The 22,500-nt window shown below is 44.1% G+C and overlaps 1 protein-coding gene across 4 annotated transcripts in view; it reads left to right on the top strand.

Annotated features, from left to right (window-relative positions):
• diaph2 (diaphanous-related formin 2) overlaps positions 1–22,500 on the top strand; it is a 589,988-nt gene that overhangs the window by 307,256 nt on the left and 260,232 nt on the right. For all 4 annotated transcript variants that reach the window (XM_083785413.1, XM_083785414.1, XM_083785415.1 and 1 more), the window contains one exon: positions 21,583–21,681. In XM_083785413.1, coding sequence (XP_083641539.1) covers positions 21,583–21,681 — 99 coding nt within the window. The remainder of the gene's footprint in view (positions 1–21,582; positions 21,682–22,500) is intronic.

Here is a 22,500-nt window from a genome sequence, read left to right as displayed (position 1 = left end):
AAGCACTGTCTGTCACGTAACTGAGGATTAATTTCATGTGGGTTTTGTTTCTCCCCCTGGGGTCAAAAGTAAAAGCGGCAGGGGATTTAATGCGTTCTTCATGTCATATTGATTGATTCCCGCATTTATGAATCTGCTTTTTCCTCCTTATTTTAGTTGGAAATCTTTCTGATTTCTACACTGTGTGCAATCCCCCTCCTCCCACCCCCCCCCCCCCCCCCACCCGCCCACACACACACACACACATGCACTTGCAAGCACGCAGGCACGCACACACACACACACACACACGCACGATTCTATACTTTCATTTGTCAAATGCACTGACAGGGCGGTTCCCACTGTTTTCTCGGGTGTCTTTGTGAGCGACCCTGCCTCACCGAGCTTAGCTGCAGTCAGAGATAACGACTCCTGAGTTTGTTTGAAAGATCAGGCACCAGGCGAGCTGTCAATCAGTACAAAGGAAAAGACTCCTGGTATTCAATGCACATCTACACACGCACTCACTTCTATAGCGGCATACGCACACGCACACGTGCACTCACACACATGCTGTAGCCATGGCCTCCAGTGCCATTAGATATGGTTGACCGGCATTTAGACTGCATCCCTTTCAAGACGATTCCCTTGCCATCCTCTCTCTCCCCGTCTCCGCGGAAGGCTTTCTCTCCACACATGCAACCGTTGGGATCTGTGAACCTCGGCTACCCTCCACTCCCATCCCACCTCTGTTCCTGAACGGATCAATTTGAATCAGGTTAACCCATTTCGACCCGAGGCCGAAGTGCCTTCTAAATTGGTAGTTCAGTACTCTGAATACAAGCTTTTGCTTGTATATCTGCTATTTTTGAATGGCCAACCATAAAATCTAGAATGACACGGATGCTTTTCCGGTTTTATCGGGTTAAGATGTCGTCGAAGGACAAAAGGGAACGAAGTGTAATTTTGGTAGGATTCGTTTTTTCTCCTTCCTTCCATGTGAAGGTGGAGCAGGTTCAAAGAGTTTTTGTGTCTCTGCTCAACCCCGGAGACGTCTCCGAGCTCTGACACGTTCTCTCTCCCGCGTCGACTGGCAAATGAATATTTGGAGTCGAGGAGGAGAGCATGATATGCGCTCCTCCAATCCTCTCGCCTCCTGGCACTGAAATACCGGCAGAAAAAACTCCCTCAGGTGGAGCCCGCTCATTCAAAGAGCTGCACTAACCGTTTTAAGTGACTAATTTCTTAAGTGATGTACTTAAGGTACATGTCAAAGCGTTGCAAACTCTGCCTTTTATAGGGCCATGATGACGGTGTTTCAGCTGGTTCGTTTAATCGTTTGTGTTGTCGTGCCTGTATTCTCTCACTTGAGTGGGATGTTGAAAGCACATCAAGTGCAAGAACCTCCGTTTATTTAAAGCAGCTGATGTGCTATGGTATGTACACGGAGCTCAAACGACAGCTTTCTCTTTCAGAGAGGTAGACATGTTTGATACTGTAGAATGCTCTCACACGCTAGCCAGAAATGCATTTCTCCATTGAGCGCCACCTTTGCCACATGCAGTTCTGTACAGGATTGTGTGTTTCAACAGATGTAGTGTGGGATAAACAGATTGAGTGCATTGGAATATACCACCCTCTGTATACACCCATATCCCCCCTGCACCTTTGCATGGCTCACCCATGTGCAGCTAGCTTGTTTCTCTCCCTGTTTTTTCTTTTCATTCCTTTGTTTTTCTTGTTTTTTTTCTTCCCGTAGCAGCTGGAGAGCTGCCATTACAAATTCCTTGCCTCTCTTGTATGATACGTCTTGGCAGGAATCAGCCATTTATCTTTAACATGTATGCACTAATGCTGGATATGTCGGAATCAAATCATAACATCCATAAAATCCAACTGACATTTGGCCTGCGACATCTGGAGGCAGCCCGAACATGTTTAGCTGTTGTCCGTGGCGACATAAATCTGAGAGTTGTCGCGTTGTCGCGTTCATATTCATATTAGCATGGATATCTCTTTTTGTGTGCATAACTGCATATGTGTACTGTATGTAATATGTATTTATATTTATATTTTGCTTGTCTGTATATAATGTGTGTGTTCTACATGTATGTGTGCATGCAGAGGTATATTCAATCAATATTTTCAATCCATCAGGGAGAGAGAGAGAACCAGGGTGTCAGTAATTCCAAAGGCCCCTGTTGAGATCAAGGCCACCTAGACTCACTGCAAGGGGGGTGTACTGTGCGTGCGCGCATGCACGCACGTGCACATAAATGATTGTAGTGGAATAGGCATGAGGGTTGACAGGGTCAGTAAATAACCACAGAGAGAACAAACATTCCAGTGATCAAGCACATGCCTTTGATCGTGTGTTTGACCTTCTTGTGTGTTTTTATATTTTCCTTCGTCCAACTGTACCTAGTAAAATGCCCGGAGCAGCAGCAGGGGCCTAGCTGTGCATTTGCTTTTTGAGCAACACGCCATATAAACTTCTTTAGAGAGTATATTTTTCACTAGCCATGTCAACCCCAATTTGGATCATACCCGTTGTCCTACTGGAAATTACACTGGCCTCATATGGTATATATAAGCTTGAGATTGTGCCTTTTGGAAAGTAGAGCATGCTGGAAGAAAGCATCAAATCCATTCTGTTCTGAATATAAAAACATAATGCAACCAAAACTCAACTCATATGTTTTTTTAAGCCCAAACCACACCAATGATTCACCACACAACTCCTTTCAACATGCAACTACTTGCAACCATTACCCCTGTTTTGTTGCAATGAGTTGTGACTAGTTGCAAGGTGTTGCAACGGGTGTGGTTTGGTCTTAAGACAAGTATACATTTAAATTGTCTATAATAGATCTAGTGATAGTCATACATGACCATTTGCAAAATCCAAGATGCTTACTGTTTAAGATCACATGGGTTGTGCTATTTTGATTTTAGTAAATCCATCATTCTTGTTGTTGACCGGAGGTTTAATCCAACTTTAATCCACCGGCATTCCGGTTGTTAACAGGAATTATGCTAAGGAGGTAGAGCGTTCACTTGGGAATCGTAAAGTTTCACGTTCAATCCTGGGCTCCCACAGAGTTCATTCAGATAAATTATGTATTCTAAATGTATTCTTAATTCAGTTCACAAGATCGTTGTTCCATTTTGATCATTTTGAACCTGGCATCCCTATTTTGAGCATGTCATTATTGGCAAATTCCTTTTCAAATATTTCCAAATTGCTTGAAAGTGGCTAATCAACAAGCTCACAACACGTTGCAGTTTGTTTTGAGCTTAAAGATCAGTAATTGCAGCTATTCTATTTTGCAATAGTGGAGCCACAGCAGAAGGCTATGGCTATTGGGGGTCCTTTACACAGCAGCACACACTGTTGCACACCTCCCCTCCTACAACTCTGTTGGGTGTGTGTGCGCTCGCGTGTGCGTGCGTGCGTGCCGTGGACATGGCACATGGGTGTGCAACAGAGCAGCAGTCGGTCCGGCTACGCAGGTCGGGATAGCGCAGCAGCACACACTGTTGCACACCTCCCCTCCTACAACTCTGTTGGGTGTGTGTGCGCTTGCGTGTGTGTGTACGCTCACGTGTGCGTGCGCGCGTGGTGCGTGGACAGGGCACATGGGTGTGCGTGTGCTAACAACACGCAACGGCAACAGCGAGCAACGGGCTCCGCCAAACTTTGGTCTGTATGTAGGGTGGTCTCAGGTAAAGTGGGCCATCACTAAGGTAAAATGAGCCAGCTATAAGGTTTCTGCCTGTCTAGACCTTTGAGTTTTAACAGCCAATGCTGCACATCATGTGCACACAGCACATATGTCTTGACACAGCTGTACTTGACAAAACAATTGATTTGATTGGTCTATTTTTTATGGTGGGACCAAGGCAGCCATTTTTCAAAATGGCCACCAGCAACAACTGTTTTCTTATGAATGATGGATTTAATATGATATTTCAGACTTATTTACTATATATAGTACTTGGTAAGTGTCTTTTGCATAATTGAAAATTGTCATTGAATATTCAAGATGGCCGCCATCACTTGTATGATTGTCTGATATGGGTGATCTCGGTGTCAAATCAGTATTTTTTTATGATCCAGAATTAAATCTTTGGAATTGGCCAGAAGCTTCCTTCTACCTCACAAATTAATATCAACAGGGCATGTGTATAAGCTCAGAAGCCCATACAGCCCATGCAGTCTTTTTCCCGTGGCCAACATGCTTGACACAGTGTCACAACCCATCAATGCATGGAACACTGGTAGTTTGTGTGCTTTCTCCTGCCATATCCCTACTGCAATTTAATGGGCTGCTAAGTATCGGAAATTGCTTATGGTGCTGACTATGTTCATGACTTTCATTGACACACCCAATAATAAAAATAGGTATTCCATTGAGTATCTCATGGTCAGAAACCATGAAATAGATACCAAGTTTGCGTTTCTAGCTCATCTGGTTCAGAAGTTCAAGCCAAACCTATTTTCTGCGTGCTAATATTGTGGCGGCCATATTGGATTTCATGGAAACTTTCAATGCAAAAGAAATTCGTATTCATATTATTGATCAACCTGTGAAGTTTCGTGGAAATATCTCTGTTAAAAAGATTGCCCTATTCACCCCCCATTATAACTAATAGGGGCTAATATTGGGGCGGCCATATTGGACTTTCGCCCAACAATTGACCAGGTTGTCCATATAGGTTGTGATCCTACTGGGTCATAGATATTATTTCTGGTGGACAACTTTGTATGTTATGACAAATGCAGGTCAACCCCCTTTGCCCCCTGGGTAAGTTATTAGTGCAGCCACACCCGGCAGCCAGCAAAAACTAAAGTCCTCAATGGGCCCAAAAATTAAGGGCCGGCCCTACCTGGGCCCTCATCACACCATGTACACTCAAGACACTGCCCCCGCTGCCACCCGTAGATCTCCATATATGGAGCTGACCTGTTCTGACATTCCATATGTTGATCTGACCTCATCTGTACACTCAAGAAAGACATGCTCCATTTATGGCCAGTACAGAATTAATTCCATATGTTGATCTGATCCCCCCATGCCAAAGTGCCAGCGCTCACCCAGCAGTCTGCTGTCACCCAGGCGGATGCATGCACGCTCGCTTCTTGCCCTCAGGGTGTCTTACTGGTTTTATTAATACAATGTAGGGCTAATGACATTATTGTGGGTAGTCCCTCCTATATTCAGCTATAGTGTCGATTTTTGTCCTAACACAAACATGAAATGCCATTCACAATGAATGGAGAATTTACGTCATGTGTCTGAGCAAATCGGCGATTTTTGTCCTACACAGACTAAATTCCCATTGACAATGAAAAGAGCACCCCTCACTTCACACGGGTGTGATTTCTTTTAAATCAGAAATGACTGTTTTTCTTTGCAGCTTGAGTGGCCCATTTTATCTGAAAAAAAAAAAAAAGTCGGCTAAGCAGTATAAGTGATCACCTTATCATTGACAACTGAGATTGCTTTCACCTGGCATTTACCCTGAGTAGTCATATATGACTGATATTATTTCATCTGTTGCGTCATAAGATGTGATGCATTGCATCTCCCGCCATAACAACCATAGACTGTTTTATGTCAAATACACTTGTAGTGAGAATCATGTGCATCCATTGGCTGTTCAACTTTAAAAAGCAAGGCTAAAAAAAACGGTGGCCCATCTTAGCTGATCAAGCTGATCAGGTGGCTTATTTTACATGAAAATGCTACATCTTGTTTCAGAAGCTGTAGGGACTAAACTATTATTTGTTATTAAATACATTTAACTTAACCCCTGGGCTACAATTAACGGAAAAAACTGAATATTTCTAAAAATACAAACCTCCCGTTCACGGAATTAACGGAATGTCAATCAATGTCAGTTATCTAGGGTTCAATGGAGCAAAAATTAATATTATTTCGCTAATATCAATAATGTTGGATGTAATTTACCAAAAAATGGCCGAAATCCGCGTGATCGTGCGCTATCGTGCACGCGCGCCGTCTCTGTGCGTCGCTGTAAAAAATGTGATATTTTGCGATGTTTTGGGGTTGATTTGAGGTTAATTTGACTTAGTTATGAAAAATATAGCATTAGCTTAGCAATCCGGACCAGCCAAGCTAGTGACTAGGGTCAAAATATCGTTGAACCGGAAGTGACTTAGGAAGATTCGTCTATTTTGGCCAAAATCAGCATAATGGTGCGTTCCCGCCATCTGGTGGCAATTTGAGAGAATACACTAGCAATGAAAAAAATAAAAAATAAACATCTGTTCAAACCACCAGATCTTTCTATTAATGTGAAAATGATGAATTAAAAATATGCCAATTTGTTACCCAAACAAAAAAATTGGGATTGGTAGTCCAAGGGTTAAACATATTAAACAGTCAATAATAATCATATAAACCCAATTTAGTGTCATGCATTGCTTTTTCTCAGTTTAATTACCAAATTACCAAAAAGTGGCCCAAATTAGCTGACATCCCCCAATTTATAATTTTATTTTATCTACGGCACGGGTGAGCAGCCGACCGGCCATCGATCCCAAAATGACTCTGGACTCCACATCACGGTAGTGAAGAAGACAAGAAGTGGTGGAAAGGATAGTAGGATATACCAATACAAACAAAAGAGGTATTGGCGCACGCTGCACACCAATAGTGAGGATCGAGGTGCATGCTGACCACGGGACGGGAGACAAACTTGTAAAGGAAGGATCGGTTGCACAGCTCGTAGTCACGAATCACGATACAAAACACTTCTATTAAAGACCAATGTTTGTGGAGTGGAGTGGAGGAGGAGAGGAGAGGAGGAGGAGAGGAGAGGAGATTGATCGAGTGGAGGGCTGGCGAATATAATCGCACAATACGCGTCGCATTTATATGTGTACAGACGCGACTAAATTCGCCGGGCAAATATTTTGCATTTTTTGGATCGCTTATTTGCATTGCGTCGCTAATTCGTCAGTGTGTAATGACCTTAGTGTTGAAGTGTCCTTGAGCAAGACGCTGATGAACATATTGGTGCCTTTCATGGTTTCCTCCGCCATCGGTGTATGGATGTGTGTGAATGAATGGATAAATGTAATGCATAATCTATGTAAAGTGCCTTGGATAAAAGGCTCTATATAAATGCACCATTTACCATTTTACCCTTTTGTCAGAATATTCACAAATCCTCAAGCAGCTATATTGCTGCTCGTCATAAAATGGATTGTATTGGGCTTTCTATGGCCCCCTGTAATGTCCACCCCTGATTTAAAGCTTGGCATTATCATATTACAGTTCCACTTAATTTGTTTTACTTTATTGTTTTATTTTCTTTCACTCTCTATGTCGTTCCGAGATGCTGGTGCATAGAGGAGGGCTACAAACAAGTCCCTTATATGTTTGGGCTCATTCTTCCCCTGGCTGTACTTTCTGTCAATACTGCCATTTCCTCTGGTCCAACACTGACCCTTGCTGCTTGCTCATAAGGATCCAATTTCTCCCCCCCCCCCCCCCCCCATCCACTACAAAGCTACAGTATATGAAACACAAAATGGAAACCTGGTCCTAAATGATTTGTCGGAACAAGATCTCTGGTTAGTCATGAAAGGCAGTGGGTCCAATTTGTGTTTTGTGGTGGCTGTGGTTTGCCAGCTGTGGCTGATGACACCGGGAGTTCGAATGATGGCAATAGGTTATGGGGGTAGCAACGACTAAATGCCTGGGTCAGCTGTACTGCATTATTTTATTGGCCTCGGCCATTTGTGCGCCGGCCTCACTTTACAAGGCAAAGAGGACTACTAAGTGAACCACGCTGAGCCTCAGCACCACTTTTACTACCAGCGGGTTAATGCAGAATCTCATCCCAGAGCCGTCCAGACAGCAGGGCAGCAGCAGGACTCATAAACACATCGTAACACAGCCATACCCGGGGGCAGATCAGGAGGGGTGTGTGTGGGGGGACGCTTCGCGCTCTGACACCACAAATATCCCTTATCCCCCATTGCATCAGATGTCAGGAATCCAATTACAATATAACCGAGTCGTCAGGCCTGGGGTTCAAGAGACAAGCCTGGCACATACATAGGGCACAGGGCAGAACAAAGTGCTCTATCATTAGAACTCATTAAGTCTGACTAAAACTGTTAGAACTCATGTCATTGAACCAGACAAAGGACAGCTGTAATCAAGGTTGCACTTCACTCAGGATATAATTTTGTAACGCTCTTGGGTGCCAAATCAGAAATAATTGCCAGTTAGCAGCAGCCACCGGTGTGACAAAGCCATAGCGAAGGAAGGATGATAAATCCTCTCTTCTCGCTTTTGTTTTTACCCCTACCTCTGACACACACAAGACACTCATTCACACTCACGTCTCCACTTCCTCTGGGATTATTCATTTTCTTCCCGTAATCTTCTGTACTTTTCCATGTTCTAAAAGCTCTTGGCATGGATGGTAAAAGTGAGTCAGGGGTGGTGTGTTGGTCTCTTTCGGGGGGGGGGAGCTGCATAGATCAGAATGAGTAACATAACATAAACCAGAGGCCTTTTTTCCCCTCTTCCTCCTCATCTCTCGCTGTGTTCTCTCACACTCTTCGCTTTCACTTTGTCTTGTTTGCTCTTGCATTCCCTCACTCGGCATGTCTTCGCTTCTCTTGCCTCTCCCCCTGACCAGCTGGACATTCTGCTCACTCGGAGCACATCGGTACCGCTGACTCCCTCTCTCTCTCAAACATCAACATGTACATTCCTTTACGACCGCTCCTGAGAAAACTTGTATCTCCCTGTTTCGTCTTTTTAGGATTTTACAGTGTAGCTCTGCAGTAGTCTATAGCTGTCTATGAGAGGGTCTGTGTCTGTGTGTGTGTGTGTGTGTGTGTGTGTGTGTGTGTGTGTGTGTGTGTGTGTGTGTGTGTATAATCCTATTTTTATGTTACATAACTGGCAGTGTTCTTTGTATGTCAATAGTAATTTATTGTTGTAAACTTTTTGTGTGAAATGTTCTGAAAAACTAAAAAAGAATGACTTTCAGCAAGGTGACAACATTTTAGTTGCACAACAATCTCCCTCGTCCTCCCATCCCTCCGTCCGGCAGGTCTGCGCACCGATGTAACACAACAGCAGTGTCCCTTTGATCTGTTATGCAAAGAGACGCTGAGCCCTTGAGACTCAGAGAGAGAGAGAGAGAGAGAAAGCACGAGAGACAGAAGGCTCCCCGTAAAAAGTCAGGGCAGGTGAATTGCTCGGTGGTGACTACCGAGGCTCCGGGATTCAAATGCAGTTCACGGTTCGGCACGCTTCTCAACTCCCAACCCCAGGTGCTGAATGGTCCATCTTTAATCAGGGCATGTCTGCTTTGACACCCTGATGTCATTGGAACATGTTTCACTGCGGCTGTCTGAAGAATAGTCATCAGAAGGTGACACAGAGAGAGCTGTTAAAGCCTCAATCACATCACCGGCCCGACCCCAGCCATCACCAGCTCACAGTATACATTGGACTCCATGCCTGTCAAGAATTGTTTATCAGCTAGGTGGGCATCTGCAGTTTGTGTGCTGAGTGGCAAGCCATGCATTTTAGTGGCAGGCATAGCACCAGCTGTCTTCTATGGGATTGCGGGACTTACAATTATACTGTACATTTCTGTCTCAGCATTGATTCCCCAGGATAAACCTATTGCTGCTAACAAGCGTGAAGTCAATCCACCAGAAAGGGAAAAAGTCATCCACCCCCACCCTCTTCCTCACATCCTCATCCTTCAGCAAACCTTGACACTTCCCTTTGCAGAGATGTGAAGTAATTCTTAAGTCTTTTCACACCTTGGTAGACAGATTGGATCAACCTATCGGTTAACCTTCAACAGGAGGAGGGATAATGCTTAAGCATATTTCTTAAAGAAAATACATAAGCTTTGCATAGTTGTCTTTTCCTGGGTTGGCAGCCTTTCATGCCTCACTGCTCTAAACAGCCGTGCCTTCATGCTCACATTGATTGGAAAAAACAAGACACCCTTTTAGATCTGATATTACACCTTTGTGCTGCAAGTTAAGCATTGCTCCTGCGCCTTTGTTACCAGCAACTTTATGAATAGACACATCCCATTTGACCACTTCCAAATTCCTGAAGATTATATAAAATAAAAAACAGAACAAAGCCTTAAAATCTGAGGAAATGTAAATTCAATATGACAGCCAATAATCTCACAATAGGTGTCCTTGCAGGACAAAACTCCTCCGGATGGACACGCCCCCTAAATACAGCTTTACAGTTTCAGAGGCACAAGTTAGGCGAAACCTTTTCTGCGATCAGTCGAGTGAAGACCAGAAGATCAGTACAGAAGATATGATCACAAGGTGACAAGGCCAAACAGAGAGAGGCGTCTCGGGGGTATGAAGACACTAAAAATGAAACTGAGCATCCCGAGACAGAATACAAATTGAGCCACTGCTCGTGCTCTCTTTTATCCGCATGACTTTTTTTTTTCTTTTTCTTTCTCCCTCTCGCTTAGTGTTTCACATCATGATCTCATCCAGAAATGTTGTGCAAGGAATGATAAAAGAGGAAAGACATGGCCCGCTGGAGAAAGGGAGAGAGAGAAGGGGCAAATGAAAAAGCACTTGGGGGCGGGAGGGGGGGGGGGGGGGGGGGAGAACGGAGAACGGAGGGCAGACTTTGTTCAGTCAGTTGACAAATGTACAAAACGCAGGCCTGTTGACTACTAGACTATAGTAAGCCAATTATCGGCACACGGGAGAAAAAAGTGTTGTTCTTCGTATTGTGCATTTCATTTCTAACTGACTCCTTCCATTCTCCTATCAAATAACAGAAAAAAATAGACCAAAAAAAGCATAAATGACATTTGTGAAAAGTGATTAACCACTCAAACAGCATATTCTTTGTTAATGGCAATGTGTCACGTCGCATCGCGTTGCTTGTAAATGGACTATTTTTGCAGAATGTTCGCTCCCGGTATAGGGGCGCTATAGGATTCAAGTGGTGGAGGTGAGCAGCAGTGTAGATAGCTGGCAGATTGACTGTGCACCGGTGTTTCTGTCCAGGCTCGGCCCTGTCTGTGTAGCACACGGCGGTTGGAGAGGTAATAGAGACCGCTGGGACATCAGTTATCCTGCCAGCTGTCTGAGGAACAGCCTCAGCTTCAAATCCCCGCTCTTCGTCCTCTCCATAGTGACATGAGCTCCGGCTCCAACATTGTCTGCTGAATGTGTAAAGTAGGCCAGAATGGCGGGGTCTTAATGGACGCCAGGGGCAGTCGTTTGGACCATCAGCTGCTGCCTTCTCACCAGCTCTCAAGTGCACTGGGTCACGACAGGCCGCCCTGGCACAACCAGAGAACACTTTCCTGCAGCTGATCCGCTGTCAGGTACAATCCATTCGCTGCCCACAGGAGCCTCTCTGCACGACCAGTAGGCAGAGTGGAATAGCTTCCCACACTCCCTGCCCCCTGAAAGATGGAACAGCCACGAGGTGCAGATGTGGGCAGATTAAACAGACTTGCTAAGAGGCCATACCGAGAGCCGGGTCATTGACGATGCACTTTATGCTCATGGCTATTGATTTGAGGGTTTTCTTTTGCTCGTCTCTTATCAGCCATTCCTTCTGGTGTACTTCATTTTGCAGGACTCTGTGTTAATAAAAAAAACCATGGACTATGTTTTGGTGCAATGCCAAATGTTTGACCTACAGATGCTGTAGGAGTAACACCCCACCTTCCTTTGTTCCTCATGGATAGAAATCCCCAGCCTATTAGGTAATCTATTAGCTGTACAGGAGTCAGGAAATATCCCCAGCTTAAATCAGACATGACTAAAGCTCCAGCCACCCATGTGGAAAGTTGGAAACCCATGAAAAACCATGATCCATGAAGGAAGTCATGGGTGAGTGATTCTGATACATCCTAGTGAAATCTCCGATAACACTCTCTTTTGGTAGTAGTATTTTTGTTTACTCAAGTAGACAGACCACAACAAAATGCTATCATGCCCACTGGCATGGCAGTGTACACAGCCCATCTAAAATATATAACACTGATGGTGCCTCTGTGAATCTCTGCTTGTAAAGGAAAAGGGAACATTATATAGAAAACCATAACACGTATTTACAATCCCTCTCATCGGCTGTCGTAGAGGTCCAGGTCCAGCAGAGAGGAGCGTTAAGGAGAGCTGTGTGTGTGTGTGTGTGTGTGTGTGTGTGTGTGTGTGTGTGTGTGTGTGTGTGTGTGTGTGTGTGTGTGTGTGTGTGTGTGTGTGTGTGTGTGTGTGTGTGTGTGTGTGTGTGTGTGTGTGTGTGTGTGTGTGTGTCATTAGAGGAGGAGGTGGTGTAGATGGTTTTCCCCAATGGGCCTAGTTCCAGGCCCAGCTGTGTACCTTCAGCCGTGGGCTGCTGCCTCTCCCTGCATACTGAAACCATTACTGGCCACAGGTCAGAGTGTCACTCTGTGGGACTTATCCTCCTCCCCACACGCCTTCTATTTAGAGGCCTGGGATGACTGGAGCCAGCTGCTTGTGGATGGGAAGACAGTTGACCGCAGGAAACCAGAACCCCCAGAACAAACAAATGGGTGCACACACATACCTGTTTTGGGAGAGTGTGTTAGCTTTGAACTCTGTTGTGTATGCACTCAAACCTATCGCACCCTTCACAAGTCCCATCATCATTATCATTAGCAGCCACTGTTATCATTAGACCTGATGATGATTGCATGGTTAAGAACTCCACCTCTGCCCCAACAGCAGCTCTTTTCTAATCACTTCACCTTGGGCTGAGGAGCGTCCCTGCTCCAACATTCCTGTTGTGTGAAGGTTAAAGCTTGGCAGAGAGAGAAACAGTTGCACAAATGAACTCAGTCAGTGAGACATGCTTGTGAGACGCCTTCCCCTAAATGTATTCTCTATTTCGGGCCTCTTGCCCTTTTTCAAATTTGGATCAAATTGAATTACTAATGACATACTCTCAATCCCAAGGTGTTTGCTTTACTTTGGGCAAATTCAATTACACATTTTTAACTTTTTTCTCTACTTTACTTTTCTTTTTTTTTCTCCTCAGCTATTCAATCAATGCTGCAACATTGCCAAGCTGACAAGGAAACAAACCGCGTCGGGTCCCTGAATGAACAAGAAATAGATTGAATTTTTGAGAGCGGGAGCACGCTTTTGAGAATCGAGATAGAGGGAGGCGTGGACCGAGAGGTTTATATCCAGACGGCAGATTGGCTTTGGGGTTGAGAGAGCGAGACCTCTGTTTAGCTCTAGTCAATGGGAGAAATTGGTCACAGGTGGACTCCACTGGTCAAATTATATTTTCAGACCTTCATTGTGCTCTCTAGTTTGGAAGACCTCGCTTGTTATTCAAGGTGTGATTGGGGCAAGCAGAAACACTCTGTCACTAACGGACATTTAGAAAACACTTAGTTCACTCTATTTTCCCCCTTACCACATGAGACTGCCTCCTCAGCGGTCAGTATGCTCTGGTGAGGTGACCTTGGGTCTCTGAGGGAGGATTTCACATCTGTTTTCTGTTTTCACACGTACAATTGAAAGAGATACAGAGCTTCAAAGACAGTGGCTCCTGGAACATGGCAGCCTAATGTGGAGTGATGCGCTGTGGGGGTTTAACGGGCAATACCAAACTTCTCAATGATTCACTGAAAAGTGGCCAATTTGAGGAAAGCGACAAACGATGCCTAGGAAGACGGATCAAAGCACACATCGTGCACAAAATGTGTTCCTCTGAGCCTTCTTAGTGGCGCTTCAGTCAAACTTCCCTTGTTACATCAGCACATCAGTATGTGCTCCCCTGAAGAAGAAAAAAACATTATACAGAGGCCAAACTTTGAACACAACTTCCCTTGAAATAACACATTTGTTTTCAAGTAGGAGATCATCCTTACTGCCTACATATCAAAGTCCAGGCATATACCCAGAGGTGATTTAAAACGGCAAATGCCGTTTGAAATGCACTGTATACCTGCACCTTTTTCCTGTGGAATTGATATTGCAGTGAAACAGGCATGGCTAAGTCCAATGGCTCTTCCCTCAGAATCCATCTCCTTTAGAGAGGCTGGCGGCTCTAGCGGCTCAATCGGTGTGACTCTCTGAGATGGAGGACGGGGCACATGTTTGCAGGCAGATTGCACATTGGAAGGAATAAATTGCTTTGCGGAGAGCCAGACTCCACATTGTCTGTTCCACTCTGTGTTGCCCTGCCTTTAAATATGTTCGGTGAAGACCTGTCATCTGCACTTTGTTTTATTCCTCCTCAAGCCCCCCTCCTCATTCTGCGGCGGTTCTGCCGTATGGCTCTGTGTCCGGAAGTGAACATGTGGTAGTGTTTAGCTTTGTAACGCCCGGGCTCTTCTGGCCGCCTTGAGGGAGATATCACATGGAAGGATTCTGGGCCAGCAAACAGACTGGACGTCCAAGTGTTGGAAAACTCTTGGTATCACAGAGCCTCCCATGGGTAGGCTATACACCTCAGTCCAAAGCCAACAGACCAGGCTTAACAAAGAAGCCAAGTCATCCTTAATCAGCTTAGACTTTTACTCTCATTATTTATTATTTATATTGCCCCCCCCCCCCCCCCCTCACCAAATAATAAAAATATTAATAATAATAACCCTAAATTTTTTAGTTGACTTCTCTTGGCCCTGAACCAGTTTGAACTCCTCCTCACTCAGTTAATGGAATGTGTAACAGTTTGAATCACTTGGGCTTTCCGTTCATGTGGATATGTTGGCAACAGGGGAAGCGTGTATGGTTTTTGTTCAAACACATTTTGCCTTTCTCCCTGATGTCTTGCACATAAGCCTCCCCCGCACCTGCAAGTTATTAGAATACAACAAATCACTGTGGATAATTTAATTTGTATGTTTTAACAATGCACTCCTATTCTAAAGTATCTGATTTGTTTAATATGAAGTAAAACATATTTGACCTTCTCTCCCATAGGGAGAAAGGTTCAGCTCTGCATAACAATGGGTTTGCTAAATGTTATTTTAATATAGTTCAGGAAAAAATTTGTCAATTTGGTCAACATAGACTTCATGTTCATTTTCAATCTTAGGCTACAGTACATAGACTGTTGGAATCAGTAACATTTTCTAACCAAGAACATTCGACCTGATTAATTTGGATTCCCGGAGGAGAGACTCTGTTATTAAATTGTGATTAAGTTGTTATTGCCATGTACTTGCATGCCAGGTTGTCACATAATTGCTATTTGTTTTTATAAGAAATGGCTTTAAGTTTTCATATAGTTCACGACAACATGTAGCAAGCCTGTTAGCTGTCTTCCCCCCCCACCCCAATTCCCCAATTCCACACCCCATTGGATGCAAACGGTTTTTATCTCTAAATGGCTGCATGGGAGATTGCATTAACAAACACAAGGCTGTGTATGAGGGATGGCATTGTTGTCAGAGCATTACATATTAGCCACTAGGCAACCGGCACAACATGTCTCAGTGTTGGCAAGCACATTTATCAACACATCATGTAAACCACTCTGTTGGAGTGGGTGAATGGTTAATGCATTTAGGTCTGACGTCGAAATAAAAAAAAATCTGACAGTTTTCTGAAAACCCTCATGTTTCTGTATCAGTGGTGCTGCATATTTCGTGTCAAGGACCCCGAAAGTGATATGTAATTGGCCACCAAACCCCGTCTGAAAATATGTTTTTCCAGGAACCCCTCAGAAGCAAAGATTTTAGTTAAAAACGTTCGCTCTGAAAGAATATATATTCAAAGATTTCAGGCACATTTTCACGATTTTTCAAAAATAGCAGACCTACAAGCTCATAGCGCGGCACTCGGTGCCGCGGTATGAGCTTGTAGATCTGCTATTTTTCAATAGCTAAAGTATAACATGATGCTTAAAACACCAAAAGAGGTTCCCGTCTAGAATGGGTTAAGCTTATTTGGCAAAGGCAGACTTGGGTGATCATTACTCGCTAAACACACTTTCCCTTGAGAAGGGAACAAAAGGAAATGAAACAACAAAGCAAGCGTCTTCTTGCTTGCAGAGTTTTAAGGCATCGTCTCGTAATTAGAAGTTGTTTCTAGGACACATTTTCTACAGTGTGTTTTGTTGTTGTGGGTAAACCATCTGGTTGAAACATGCCACCTACAGTCATCCTCTCCACGCACATCCGGGGCTCACAGACCGGCGTGTGTGTGTGTGTGTGTGTGTGTGTGTGTGTGTGTGTGTGTGTGTGTGTGTGTGTGTGTGTGTGTGTGTGTGTGTGTGTGTGTGTGTGTGTGTGTGTGTGTGTGTGTGTGTGTGTGTGTGTGTGTGTGTGTGTGTGTGTGTGTGTGTGTGTGTGTGTGTGTGAGTGAGAGTGAGCCCTCCAGGACCCATCAGTCCACATGCGGCGCTCGAAGGAAACATGTGACATGTGGCATAATTGAGTCAGCCAGCAAAATGCTGTCGCAGAAGCTCAGCCAGCGCCGTCCCTGAGCTGATGCCACCACTCAGCTCCCAGTGGGAGAGCTCTGAGCACCATGGTGTTATACCAGAAGGGATTGTGTCTGCTTCGCATTATATCAGAGACACTGTTTTTCTATTTAATTTGAGATGGCATGGGGTGAGTTGGGTACGGCAGGGGTGGTAAATGGGGGGTGGGGGTGTTGGGGGGGGGGGGGACTGGGGGCGAGGAGAGGACAGGACAGATGAGGTGCTGATCGATTGGCACAGAGCTCCCTGGTGAGAGTGTGAGGTATCGAGGTGAGACATTCAAGCGGCACAACCCCAGCAGGTAGAAGGGAATGGTGGGGGGACGGGTGACGGGGTGAAGTGAAGGTTTTAGAAACATCGGGGCAGCCAAAATGGTCCTCCGTTTAGTGTGCCCTCAGTCTGTGGGCCGTCCACCCCGGGCCGGGGAGATCATTGTTTCCCAGTCTTGGTGTTTTTTCTACATCTCTGGTTTCTTTGTCCAAGGCTTTTTGCCCCATGTGGCTCAGCACGATTCCTTGGATCAGAGCCACCAAGCTGTGTTAAAAAATAATAATAATAAAGAATATATAGCTGAGTGAATTGGCTTGCTGAACTTGAGTCAGGGTGTTATTGGTCTGTGAAGTCTTGAGTCAAAAGACGACATGAGGTGTTTTACCAGGGTGGGTTGAATTATGAGTGTTGAGTGACTATCAGAAATACGACAGTGAGGGTGGCGGGGGCAGGGATATGAGCCTTATCGGGAGAATTGCGAACCTTGAAATCCAATGAAACGAGATAGGCTATATTTCCATGTCTTGTAGAATCAAGGGCCTCGTAAAACCCATATCCTCAAGTTATGCTTCAACAGTCCTCTGTGGGAGGCTGTCTTGGAACAGCCTGGAAGTATAACCACAAGGCCATATCAAAAGTCAATGTTTTACTCATTCTGCGACGTCCTGACAATCCTGACAATTTCTTCCTTTAGTATCCAATTCAACATCATTAACCACTTTGCTACACTATTTTTCACGTTACACCAAATCTATTCGCCGAAAATAGCCGATGTACAAGCTCACAGTGTGTCACAATTTTAACATTTGTCATTCAACGAAGTTTGGGTCTTAAAGTGTCGCATGATTTTTTCTGATGTCAGAATCAATTTTGTTGCGTTCGTTTATGTGCTAAAAGAGTGACTTTGAGAGCCGTTTCCCTACAGAAAAGTGGTCCTTTAAGTTACTAAATGGTGTCACGCTCTGTGCCCAGAACGTGCCATGCCTGCCTGGGTCGCTGTCCTCATATTTTGCCCCTTGCCTCCTGGTGTATGTTTTCCACTCCCTGCTGTATTGAGAGACTGTTCCACCTGGGAGCGCAACTGTGGGCAGTTGGACTAATGATTGACTCTGATATTTAAGTGACTTGTTTGTTTGACTCTGTGTCAGATTATAGTTTGATACGTTGCCCTCTGTGTGCTGCTGTTCCTCCCTGTACCTGTATGTATTTATGTGTTCGTTCTAAGTAAAGTGTTTCCACCAACCTGCACATCGGAAGCAATTTGGGGTTCAGAGTCTTGCTCAAGGACACTTCGACACTAACTCTGGGGGAGCCCGGGATCGCGCACACGGTTCCTATCCAGCAACTCTACCCCTAAGCCACTGTTAATCATCAACACTTTCTTTCTGACGCAACATCAAATGACTCCCACTTCAAGACTGAAAAATTGAACCTCCACCCTGGACTGTTACCAAAAAGGCTGACCCTGTTGCCTGTTGTAAATCTGTTAGATGCACATGTTCTGGGGATAGAGGGGGTTATCTGTTTAAGAGAGCAATAAAAGTGGGGCCTAGCTCGTGCTGCAAAGCTGATTAAACCCAGGTTGTGGTAGCTGTGGGGCATTGTGTGTGTGTGTGCGTAAATTATACTGTATATACGGTACTGTATATATGAAACAATCTCATGCCCGAACACATACGTTGATATCAAGAATTGCGCTGAAGTTGGCAGGTGCCTCCAGCATTACTTCTGCCGCCTGCCCAGGAGATGCTGCCTGTTTGATTGTTTCTTCAAATATGCAAGCTGGTGCTAAGGGAGAGCCTTGTTTGTTCTAGATTTCCTGGGAGACTCCCACCTTGGGCTTAAATAAATAGAGCCGTTGTGATGATTAGCAGCGAAGCAGCGTGCCTGCCTCTCCCACAAGTCAAGGGGAGGGGGTGAGATGTCTTCTCTCCTGCTACTCTGGCAGCCGCCTCCTTTTCATGTTTGCAAACTACAACTTACATCCCTCGATCGCCAGTATTCCCAATTTGTATTTTCGAGTTTGAAGTAATGTCTTGCTTCAATGTGTCTTTTCGTGAGTCAATTCCTCAACAAACTCTATGGCTCTGGTCTCAGCCACCGCGGTAGATATTTTGATTATTATTATTTTTTTATGTTGCCACTACATCTGGAGCAGTCATAAACTACACAGGTTCATCCCGATGTTCTGGGCATCTTTGTAATGTTAGTGTTAGTAAAAAGCAGATAAAAGAGTTAACGTTTGAGGCAGACTAACATCAGTTCACTGTAGTAGAAGAGGTGCGGGTTTACCTAAGCTGCGACCATGAGACCCGTTTCTGAATTTGTCTATATTAATGTATGCAGTTAATACTTGGTCTGAGCTACTTTTGAACAAATTATTTCATCAATGGGGCGTGGCATGGAGGTGATCAGCCTGTGGCACTGTTGAGGTGTTATATATACAACCTAGATTCTCTGTGGGGTTCAGGTCAGGCCAGTTGGCTGGTCAGAAGCAGAAGCTGGTCAGTTGGCAGAAGCACATTTTAACACTTCCATAACAGTGCCACAGGCTGATCACCTCCATGCCACTCCACAATGATGAAATAATTTGTTCAAAAGTAGCCCAGACCAAGTATTGACTGCATACATTAATATACTTTTCAGATGATCTACATTTCTTGTTTAATTTTTGTTTTGTTTTTTGGTCTCGTAAAATATTCAAATTTGTTGAGATAGGATTGTTTTATTTTCATGAGCTGTATGCCATAATCATCAAGATTAAAACAAAAAAAGGTTTTTAAATACTTCTTTATGCACAATGAATTGAGAATATATGAAAGTTTCACTTTTTGAATTATATTACGGAAGAAAATTAATGAAAATGAACTTTTACACAATATTCTAATTCATTGAGATGGACCTTTATTTCACACATTACACGAGTGTCGAGTGATACATTCGTCTCTTCACAATTATAAATAAGGTTTAAGTTTGCACATGTAACTCCTCATCTGCGATGGGAGGTTTGCAGGGGATGGTGGAGCTGTCTCTCTCTCTCTCAACTATCTAACCACCAGATGCAGACACAACAATGAGACACGTACACCACACACATGCACACACTCAATCGCACGTTGGTATGAGCGTGGGGAAAAAGGGCATCCATGTTACAGTGTGCCTGCCTATTGCTGTTAGAACAGCAGATCACTTTGTACAAATGTCGGGTTAGAAGACCCTTTCATCACTCAGTTCTTCCACTCAACACCTTCACGTTTCAACATTCTGCTCCGTTGCCCCCATGAGAATAACACAGCTTATTATTCTTTTGAATGATTAAGTTACCATTTTTCAATAGTCCTCTGGTAGGTTTGTAGTGCTCGATATAAAAGGAGGACATTTATAGCATTCACTGGAAATTGTAAGGCAATGCAGAAACTGGGAACTGGATGAGATGGTAAACAACAGAAGTGCTAGACATAAGATAAGCCAGTCAACTCTTATCAGACACAACTGACAGGGTTGTCAGCTTAGTTAAGTGAATCGTGATGGGATTTTGTTTGAATTGCGCATCTTTCCTCCTGACCCTTTTCTGGGCATGTCATTGAAGGGGAACATTCAACATTTTAGATGTATTTTACCACATACAGCATGTTGAGTATGTGTAAACTATTTCTTTCCACCCAGGCGCGTCGCTAAGGGTACGCAAGGGTACGCAATGCGCATAATGCGTAGGGCAACATGTCGCCAGGGGCAACACAATGAGCGAGGCAGCAAACCCCCTTTTTATTTTTTTCACGTGTTCCTCCTGCAACGCTACTTGCGTAAGTTGCGTGCCTCCACTACACCACGGTGCTCTTCTCTGACACAGCTGTACCCCTCCCTCTCTCTCTCTCCCGTCTCCACCGTCTGGTAGTAGCAGAGTCACGTGTACTGTATGTATACTGTCAACATTATTTTGCAACCAGAAGATAGTTGTGCTTAGGGCAACAAAAACGTCAGCTACAGCCCTGTTTCCACCTTATGCACACCTTTGCCCTGCTACAGGCTCTAAGGATCACAATGTCTCTGTCAATATGTTGGTGTTTTCGCTCCCTTTTTTATGGGAATGTAGGTGGCCTCAAACCACTTTAGTCAGATTGAATGTAAGGACCTGTAAAGTCACCAACAAGGCTTTTAGACTTTAAATATAATAATAATCTGGCACATTACAGGTATTGTACTACATTTCATTTTGATGATTTGAGTTAAGATAATGTAGCTCTGTTCAGAAACGTCCGTCAGTGATAAGTTTGATGAGCATGAGTTTGCGTGCGTGGCTACCAAATCAATCCCATCAATGAGAAAAGAAAATTGTACCCGTGCAAACTGAGCGGTGCAACTATACTTTTACTGTTCTAGTTACTGTGTGTTATAGTTACATACCGGTAGTTATTGTGTGTTATAATGCTGTGTTGTAGTGTGTGTGGTGCCTTGGAGTGCCTTGGAGCCAAGCACAGGTGTTGACTTAAGCAGCTGCAGGGGTCAATAGGTCCCACTCAGACAGGGATCAAAGGTCCTAACACGCACACACGCACGCACTCAGTTGTTCATTGGAGACGGTGTGCACTGCTCACAAATGTATGATTGATTAACATTCATGAAAACAAAAAAGATGGCCCGGGACAGAAGCAGTGCATTTATTTGACACTTCCTTCTGCCCTTCTTTTGACCTGGATCTTGATGTCAAAGTTGTTTAACTTACACTGTCTCAAAGTAATGAAAACGGGCAGCGTTGAAGTCTGATGGACAGCGTTATGACCTCAGTCTGTCACGACAGTACATGTGGCAGCCATCCTAAAAGTAATTGTTGTCTTTTGTTTCTCTTTCCCCGCAGTGAAAAAGGATGTCGACGTAACGGACAACAGAATGACACAATTCAAGAAAAAGGCGAAAGAACTCCGGATCCTGGACTCCAAGACTGCGCAGAATCTTTGTAAGTACAGGGAAAGGGGTATTCTATTGGGGGTGGGGGGGGGAGGGATTCACCCAGCTGATGGCTGCTCAGATGGCTATGATGAGGGCAGGCGGAGTGACACAGTGACACATAGTCTGGGTGAGCCGGGGGTTTAAACCGGTCTACGTTCAGACTCCCAGATGGCCTTTCTACCCACTCAGCTACAGCCTCCTTACGTCATGCACTTACTATACAGTATGTCCTCTAATGAACGCCTCTGTCTTCTGTGTGTGTATGTACTGTACTACCCGATAGCCATGTGCAGAAACCTCTTATCTCCATATTCTTTCCTATTAACGCCCTACTTGATCATACTACAGCGTCACACAAAACCATCAAAAGTAGCAGAATCTACAACCTCGAAAGTAACAGTTTTGGAGATATGTGATTTCTTTAGAGGCATGCAACAGTTAATCAGTTAATCAGTGATTAAATCAATTAGGCTATAATTAAAAATATATATATTTTAATTAAGTTATTGGATCGGATAATTGATACGTTTTATTTTTCAATTTTGAATTGACCAATCAGTGAATCTATTCAAAAAAGGTTGAAATATATTTTTTTCTATAATCGGCTAAATCCATTAGTCTGGTTAATTGTTGCAGCCCTATTCTTCAAAGTCAAGTAAGTTGAATAAAGAAAACGAACAGGTAAGATTATCAAAGATATAATGTGTACAATACATACAGTGTATACATATAACATAGGGGTGTAACGATACATTTTAACAGCGATATGATACGAATCACGATGCATGGTTGACGATACGATACATGGATGATATTGGTTCATTAT

Source organism: Protomyctophum parallelum (assembly GCF_964188405.1).
Source record: "Protomyctophum parallelum genome assembly, chromosome: 16".
Lineage (NCBI taxonomy): Eukaryota > Metazoa > Chordata > Actinopteri > Myctophiformes > Myctophidae > Protomyctophum > Protomyctophum parallelum.
The sequence above is the reverse complement of the archived record's forward strand: the minus strand, read 5'-3'. Positions and strand labels throughout refer to the sequence as shown.